Below are 8,826 nucleotides of genomic sequence, written 5' to 3' on the forward strand. Positions count from 1 at the left end.
CCCAGAAGGCATTGCGGTCTGCCCGCATATTTTTCGCGACTCTGCAGCCACGTCTGGGCATGCGCAGCGAAATAGCGGAGGCGTGCGGGGGTCTTGGAATTTCCTTAAACTTTTATTGGTTTAGTTTTGTTTTCCCGCTGGTTTAGAAGAGCGGCCGGAAACTTCAAGTAGAGGAGACAAGATTCTGGCTCCGGAAGCACGGGTCGGCCCAGTGAACCTTCAGTCTGAAACTGCCCGAAGCCAAGGGGTAGTCAGGAACCTTTCGCGAGGTGGGAAACGAAGGTTCTGCCTTCCGAGAGCCTCTCTGAAGGTAAGACTCGCGCTAGAAACACCTGTCGGGAGAGATAGACGGCCCTACCTGAGGAAACTTTGTTTAGCTGGACCTCCCCGAGAACGGAAATAACTCCCACCCGTGACTCGGTCCTTTGCCTGTCGACTTGGGACCCTAATGATATTTGTTTTTTCCTGGTTTTTGTCTGTGTTTTCACCCCCACAGTAGAAGATGACTGAAGATCAGCCTTTGCTTGCCGTGCAGGAGGCCCTGAGGAAGTGCTTTCCCGTGTTGGACGAGCAGCAGGGCCTGTGGCAGAGTGCTCTGAGGGACTGCCCGCCCCTCCTGGCCTCCCTCAGCAACCTGGCAGAGCAGCTGCAGGCCGCACAGAACCTGCGATTTGAGGATGTGCCCTCACTTCGGCCCTTCCCAGACTTACAGGAGCGGCTGAGGCGCAAGCAGCTGGCGGCTGGTGACACTATCCTGGACAAGCTGGGAGAGAGGCTGTAAGAGGCACAGTGGCGCTCTTCCTTGGCCTAGAGATGTTAAAACTGGGTATTTAATAATCTAGGATCAGTGAGAAGGGGGTTTTTCTCCTTACTTAAGAGAATGGTATTTGGGGGGGTGTCAACCTTACCCCCTTTCCGTCTGTTGCAATGGGACCTCTCTCTGTCAAAAAACCGTTTTCTGGCACTTCCCTTATCAGCTAGGCGTGACGGTTGGTGGACTTAGTAAAAGTTATCAAAGCAGAGCAGAAAAGCAACGGAGAAAGCTCATTGGCCCTCCACTGCAGTTTTCCTTAGGTAGAAAGCAGCAGGAGTTACACTGTAAACTTAGTAGGTGCCAGCAGCAAGGATTTTACATACATTATCTCAAAATCTTTTCAACAACTCTGTGACTTAACCTCACTTAATCCCATTTTTCAGGTGAGGAAACTGAGGCTCACGCAAATTGCCTGTGCTCAGGCAGTTAGTAAATAGTAAAGCTGGGATGCTAATCCAAGTGCCTGTGGTACTGGGGCCAGAAGCTCCTAACCACCGCTTTGTTCTGCTGTGCGTTGGTGTCTGAGCCAGGAGGAGCACCAATGTTAGGCCCTCGGTCTTAGAGTTACAGGTAGTTGGGGATGGAGAAGAGAGGGCACATATGGCCTTCCCTTAAGCAGGATGAAAGAAGGTTCTAGTGTGTAGGGTTTGCCATAGACTGATAGGAAACTCAAAGATGGGGGCCTTCTTTGTATTTATCTGTACTAAAAACATTAAGAACCTATGGGGTGCAAAACGCAGGTGCTAGGAATATAGTAGTAAGGCCGACTTAGTTCCTAAGTTGAGTTAAAGAGTCAATTAAGTTAGGTCATTACACATTCTAAGGTAGCGAACTTTTATTTCAGTTGATTACATGTTTTTATGTGGGTATTGGGCTGTTATTTTTAGCCTAGGTTTTCATTGTGAGTCACAGTCAAACTTGAAAGCTGCGGTTCTAGGCTAGGGAGTGCCTTGCCCTTTGGGAAGTTGTAGCCTTCGTCTTGGTGGCTGGACCTCTTGGAGTCACCAATGGAATAATAACTTTTTAAATAATTATATAATAATTTAAAAAATAATTATGTAAAAATAATATAATAAAATTTGCCATAAGCTAGGTACTTCCCTAATGGCTTAATATGCATTACTGTATTTACTCTTCACAACAGTCCTTTTCCTTCATTGGACAAACGTTTGTTGCTTTGTCTGTCAGTCTCTGTTTTAGGTACTTAGGATGCACAGTGAACAAAAGAGACTTGTTTTTGTTCGTGATTGAGAATAAGTAACTTTCCTGAGATCCACAATAATCTGTGTGTGTCAAGAGCCCAAATTTTACCCATTCAAGAATTCACTAGGGTGGGACACGATATAGCATGAGCACAATACTGCTCTATTGCTATAGTTCCCTCTTGCTTATTCCTTTCACATACGTGGCATTTGACTACGTGTGAACATTTCTTCTCCTTTATGGGAGTCCCAGAAAGCCTGCTTGGTCTTTTCTGTCTTTGGCAGCTGGGCCCATCACACAGCTTTTGAGAGTGATGTAACTTCAGCCTCATCATCTTTAAGTCAATTCTTAATTGTTAAGCCACCCCTCCATCCAAGGCACCTGGGACCAGTAGATCTCCTTCGGAGGCAGTTTTTCCCATTGGGATGTGTGGCAATATCTGGAGACATTATTGGTTGCCACAGCTTGAGATGGGTGGGGACAGTTTGCTCTTGTCATCTAGTAGGTAGAGGCCAAGGTTGCTGCTGAACAACCTATAACGCACAGGGCAGCCCTCCACCACAAAGAATCATCAGGTCCAAGATGTTCTTGGTACCGAGGTTGAGGAACCTGGCCGTAGGCCTTTCTCATCATATTGCCTAATATCAGACTTTCCCCCCGCAGAGCCACCCTCCTCAAGGTGCGTGATGTGGTCAGCAGCCACGTGGAGCGCGTGCTTCAGATCTATGAGCAGCACGCAGACACGATCGGCCTCGATGCTGTCCTGCAGGCTTCAGCTGCAAGCCCCTCTGTGGCTGAAATGTTGGAGTGGTTGCAGGACATTGAGAGACATTATCGGAATTCATATCCTTTGCACACGTTTCACAGAGCTGTTCTAGGAAGTCTTGTTAACTTCAGTTTTCACCAGATTACATACAAATACGTAGTTTAAGTCAGTTCTCTTTGGATTCCTCCTGTATTCCTTTGTACAGTCATTCCTCAAATCATTTATTGAGCAGATGCTACCTTCCAGCCTTTATTCTAGGTGGTGGGAACTAGGCATTAAAAAAGGGAAAATATATAAAATGTCAGATGATATTAAGTGCCTTGAAGAAAAATAAAGCAGGGAATGGGGAAAGCAAGGGTTAAAGGCGGGCTTGTAGTTTTAAATAGGGTGGTCAGAGCAGGCCTCACTGAGAAAGTGCTGTCTAAGAAGACATGAAGAGGGTGAGGGGAAGAATCGTGTGGATGTTTGGGGCAAAGAGTGTTCCAGGTAGAAGGAGCAGCAAGTGTAAAGTCCCTGAGGTGACAGCGAGCTTGGTCCGTTCAGGAAATAGCAAGGCATCCAGTAGGGCTCGAGCCAAGTGAAAGGGGCTGGTCTAACAGGTGGTGCTGTCAGGAGACAGGGCTAGGGCTGGGAGGGCCTCCGAGGTCTTTGGAAGGATTTGGGCTTTTATCCTGAGAGAGACAAAAGCTGTAGAAAGTTTTGAGTAGAGGAGTAATCTGATCAGACCTATGTTATCACCCAGCTGTGTTCTGAGGGAAGGCTTGGGTGGAAGCCGAAAGACCGTTTCATTGGAGTCCTCTCCCTTTTTCTCTCTAGTCTTGCCTGATAGTCGCGTCTACTCTCTGGCTGGAGTTTCTACCTTCATTTACTCTTGCCTCTAGTTTTTTTCTTCGGTTTCCTGCAGCTGCCTCCCAACTGGAATCTCATGGAACTGCAGGCTCAAATGGATGGAGATCCATCCCCCCACCAGCCTCCACCCCATCAGCTCCCTTTTTCTTCAGTTGTAGCGTCAACCCTGTCTGGTCACCTAGTCTGTAAACTTGAGGGTTGTCCCCCGAGCCCACTGTTTGCTGGCTGCGTGGGTGGCAGCAGTAGCTGGGCTGCGCTCGCGGAGCACCTCCTGTGTGCCGGGTGCTGTTGTAAGGGTGTTGGCTCCACTGTCAGGTCCTTCCGTTCTGTTTCCGTGGTGTTTCTCGGAGATCCCTTCTGTATCCCCACTGCGTGCGCCACGGTCTCACTTGGACCCTTTGCGCATGCCGTCTCTAGGCAGGTTTTTCTGACCCTGGCTTCTTTCCTTTGAAGGAAGAAGCTACCTCCAGGTAGTGGCCACACTCTACAGATTTATCTTCAGGAGGTCCTGTTCTGATCCTACTGGGTAGGGCTTCTCCGTAGCTTCTTGTGTCCCTAGGGTGAGACCCCGCGCACTGGTCTGTCTTCTCCCTCCACCTGCCTGCTCAGCTGCCTTGCCTGCTCCCTACACACTATTCCATTTGGCACCTCGTTGGAAGATGTACAGTCCTGAATCCATTCCGTGCTTCCCCTCTTCTTTGTCTTGGTTTAAGCTCTTCCTACCAGCCGGAATCTTCCTACTGTTCTCTGAAGCAGCGGTTCCCCACCCTTCTTGGCGCTGGGGACTGGTTTTGTGAAAGTCAGTCTTTCCACAGTCGGGGATGGGAGGGATGGTTCAGGTGGTAATTCGAGCAGTGGGAGTGGCAGAATCTTCACTTTCTGGACCACTGCTTACCTCCTGCTGTGAGGCTCAGTTCCTAACAGGCCACAGACAGGTACCAGAGATTGGGGACCCCTGCTCTAAGGGGGATGAATTTATCCTGTGAACTTCCACTGAGTTTTTTTATCTCTTCCCATTTAGAGTCTTTTCAGTTTCTGTTTTGTTTTGTTTTTCCACCATAGCGAGTTCCCAGTTTGCAGGGGCAGTGTTTCATCCCTTCCCTGTAGCCCAGAACCTTGTGTATAGAGGGACTCGGTAAAGATCTCTAGCAGAGGTGAGCCTGCCCACCTGGTAAACGTAATGATAGCTGTGCTGTTGCTTTTCTAGCTCCTGGGAATGCTCTCCAGGGTATTTTCTTCCTTCAGCACATTTCATTTTCTTTTTGAGCACCTTCCTTAATTCCCAGAAAGTACCTGAAGAGGAAGTACCTCCTGTCCTCAATCCAATGGGAAGACTTGGGAAACATCCAAGCTTTGCCCAGAGCCTGGGACCGAATCTCAGAAGATGAATACCCGGACCTTGTACAAGGTGCTGGTTTTCATGTAGTCCCTCGTGTCTGCTCCCCTCCTTTCTTTGTCTAGCCTCTTTGGAATCACAAAGAGTTTCCCCCTCCCGGTGCCTCTAGCTTTTACAAATCTGGTGTTTTGTGTTTTCTGAAGAGCTGGTATGCCACATGTTCTCTCTCTTCCTGTTCTAGATGTCATGTTGAATGTTTCCTTCTTCCTGGAAGAGTGAAGAAGCCGTGTGTTTATCGGGAGACTAGGGGCACACAGGTGAAGACCGACATTGCTGCCTTCTTCTATGTCTAAAAAAATGTCAGTACTGCGTCCTGACTTACTGGAAATGTCAGTGCCCAGCGCCTGAGGACTGGCTCTTCAGCGGATTCTGCTGGACATTCCTGATGTTGGTGCTGCTTCATGCTGGGTCGTGGGTGAGGGTACATGGTTACCTCTTGCCCTTCCCTAAGACTCAGGAGAATGGACAGAGGCAGATAGGATGCAGGAAAGGCGATGCAGAGGAACACCAGGGACAGAAGCAACAGCCACAGAAGTGGTAAGGAACAAAAGGGCCAGGGTAGAGAGTTTGCACCACCCCCAGCATCGTCCAAGGCTCTGAGCCTCGTTGACACCAGGTCCTGATTTCCTCTCTTTTTGTCGGTACCTGACTCCTTGATGGAAAAAAATGTGGCTTTGATGATTTAAAGAAATGGAGGTGATGTTGATGGAAAACATTATTTTCCAGTTGCAACGGCTCCTTATCATCAGGACACTTTCTAGAGCCTTCCACCAGGGGGAGGTGGTGTAGCATGAATTCTGAGTGTTTTGTGTTTGGATCTGTTCCCTTGCTGCTCTTACTGACGGTAAGTAACTGGGGATAGTGGGGCTGTTAAAATAACAGGGTTTTCTTTTTACCAAAGCCGGCAGCCAATTTGCTACAGGCCCCTGATCTTGGAGTAGCTGCATGGATGGGAGGTCCCAGTCCAGAGTCAGGCAATCAGGATTGTTTCTGAGGCCCAGTGCCTTCATCTGTGAAATGGTTGTGGTCCTTGCAGACCTGTCAGCTTCCTGGGCTGGTTAAAAATCTTGGTTATTGGATGTAAAGGGACTTAAGAAAGAATGTAGATATTTTTCAAAATGAAAATGACTTTTTAAGTTATAAAAGTGATGATACGCTTTTTAAAAAATTATAGAAAAATTATGGAAAACATTTAAAATGTAGAAAACCGTAAAATGAACTCCATCAGAGATATTTTATATGTATCTTTTCAGTGTCCATAGTCACAATTTTTTTAACAAAACAATTTGGGTATCATTGATACATACTGTTATTTAAATTGTCTTTAAAGAAACACCTTTATATAGTTGGGCTAGTTTTTCATACCTCTCTCTGTATATAGCTCAACGCGATTGTATACCATTCTATGGATTATTATAGTATTATGTTTTACATGTATTTTTTAAGTCTTCATGTTTTTCTACCTGTGCGTGCATGCTAAGTCGCTTCAGTCGTGTCCTGCCCTTTGTGACCCTGTGGACCATAGCCTGCCAGGCTCCTCTGTCCATTGGATTCTCTAAGCAAGAATACTGGAGTAGGTTGCCACTCCCTGCTCCAGGGGATCTTCCTGACCCAGGGATTGAACCCATGTCTCTTGTGGTTCCTGCATTGCAGGTGGACTCTTTACACTGAGCCACGAAGGAAGCCCATCATATATACAATAATTGTAAATAACCTTAAGACTTTTAAGTATTAGGTCTTACAATGTACTCTGGGGACAGAGGTAAAGGAGAACCCAGAAAGATTTATAGTTCAACCAGGGAAAGATTTAAACCAGTATTTCTCAAGCTTGAGTTCAGTTTGGTTCAGTTGCTCAGTCATGTCCAACTCTTTGTGACCCCATGGACTGCAGCACACCAGCCTTCCCTGTCCATCACCAATTCCGAGTTTACTCAAACTCTTGTCTGTCGAGTCGGTGATGCCATCCAACCATCTTATCCTCTGTCATCCCCTTTTCCTCCCACCTTCAATCTTTCCCAGCATCAGGGTCTTTTCTAATAAGTTAGCTCTTCGCATCAGGTGGCCAAAGTATTGAAGTTTCAGCTTCAGCATCAGTCCTCCCAATGAATATTCAGGACTGATTTCCTTTAGGATTGACTGGTTGGATCTCCTTGCAGTCCAAGGGACTCTCAAGAGTCTTCTCCAACACCACAGTTCAAAAGCATCAATTCTTCGGTGCTCAGCTTTCTTTATGGTCCAACTCTCACATCCATACATGACCACTGGAAAAACCATATCTTTGACTAGATGGACCTTTGTCAGCAAAGTAATGTCTACTTTTTAGTGTGCTTTCTAGGTTGGTCATAGCTTTTGTTCCAAGGAGCAAGCGTCTTTCATGCCTGCAATCACCATCTGCACTGATTTTGGAGCCCAAGAAAATAAACTCTGTCACTGTTTCCATTGTTTCCCCATCTATTTGCCATGAAGTGATGGGACCGGATGCCATAATCTTCGTCTTCCAGACCCTGATGCTGGGAAAGATTGAAGGCAGGAGGAGAAGGGGATGTCAGAGAATAAGATGGTTGGATGGCATATAAATCACCAGTATCTTCTTAAAATTTAGATTCCTACTCTGTAGGTCCAGGGTGGGGCCCTGGACTCTGCATTTCTAACAAGGTCCCAAGTGATGCTGATGATCCAGGGACCAGACTTTTAAGTTGAAGAGATTTACATTGTAATACAATAGTGAAAGTGTATTTGCAGTCAGACAGAGTTCTGTGGGAGAATAGAGGTGACAGCCAGCTGCTTGGGGGACAACCTCACAGTAACCGTGACATCTCAGTCCGGCCTCGAGGCTTGGAGGAGTGCAGGCTGCTCCACAGCCAGGGACAGTGTAAGCAAAGGCAGTGTTGGAGAAGGACTGGAAGCTGACACCTCCGGGAGTTTGCTGTGTGCAGGCGTCGTGCTTGTGGCTTGTATGCCATAGAACTGGAAACATCAACAGTTGAGTATAGCAAGTCACTGGGGTTCACAGTGGGGCATAAGAGTGGCAGGTAATGGGTCTGTAAGGGCGGACTGGAATGAATTTGTGAAGAGCCCTGAATACCTTGCTCGAGAGTATGTATTTTGCAAATGGGAGTTGCTTGTCTGTGTGTGTGTGTCCATGATTATAGTAAAGAACTTGTTAAAACCTCCCTCATTTAAACAAGTAATTATGACTGAATAGCTACAAGTATGTTTATGGTGGTAAGTAATAACTATGTATTATTTAAGTATAATTGTTCCTTCTTAGCCATTCTTATGGTATTAAACTGCTATCTTCTAATTGTTCTTAAATTTATAATTAATTTGGTTAATTTTTAAAGTAAGTGATACGTTCACATTGTACAAAATTCAAAGGGCATAGGTGCATATTCAGTGAAAAGTTCCCCTCTCCCATTACTCAGGCCACCTCACTGGAGGCAACCAATGTTAAATGTTTCGCGTGTCCTTCCAAAAATATTCTTCACCTCTATGAACACAGGGGGTGAGTATCCTCCAAGATAGCCCCCGTGATCCCAAGGACCCACGCCCTTGTATAGTCCTTTCTCCTTCAGTGTGGGCTGCCCTTACAGACTGCTTCTAATGAACAAAAAACGGTGGAAGTGGTGGGATGTCATTTCTGGAGGTAGGCTGTGAGGAGAGGCTGTGGCTTCCATCAAGGGCACTGCCCCTCACTCCCTTGGGGGAAGTCCACTGTGAGGCTGGGAGGCAGCCCCATGGTGACCTCATGTGGGAGCTTGATGCCTGCCAGAACCCTGCCTGAGCTTGGAAGCAGAC

The 8,826-nt window shown here is 46.8% G+C and overlaps 1 protein-coding gene across 3 annotated transcripts; it reads left to right on the top strand.

Annotated features, from left to right (window-relative positions):
- Positions 1 to 27: 27 nt before the first annotated feature.
- AIRIM (AFG2 interacting ribosome maturation factor) lies at positions 28 to 8,332 on the top strand. Of its 3 annotated transcripts, XM_019957809.2 has the most exons (5): positions 33 to 310; positions 497 to 777; positions 2,681 to 2,860; positions 4,922 to 5,040; positions 5,210 to 8,332. In XM_019957809.2, exons 2-5 carry the CDS (start codon positions 503 to 505, stop codon positions 5,245 to 5,247), a joined length of 612 nt encoding a protein of 203 aa, XP_019813368.2. In that variant the 5' UTR covers positions 33 to 310; positions 497 to 502; the 3' UTR covers positions 5,248 to 8,332. The 3 variants fall into 3 exon arrangements, with proteins under 3 accessions (XP_070642926.1, XP_070642925.1, XP_019813368.2); XM_070786825.1 differs by having other exon boundaries at positions 28 to 310; positions 500 to 777; positions 4,922 to 8,332; XM_070786824.1 differs by having other exon boundaries at positions 32 to 310; positions 4,922 to 8,332.
- The last annotated feature ends 494 nt before the right edge of the window (positions 8,333 to 8,826 follow it).

Source organism: Bos indicus, chromosome 3 (genome assembly GCF_029378745.1).
Source record: "Bos indicus isolate NIAB-ARS_2022 breed Sahiwal x Tharparkar chromosome 3, NIAB-ARS_B.indTharparkar_mat_pri_1.0, whole genome shotgun sequence".
NCBI classification, from domain to species: Eukaryota; Metazoa; Chordata; class Mammalia; order Artiodactyla; family Bovidae; genus Bos; species Bos indicus.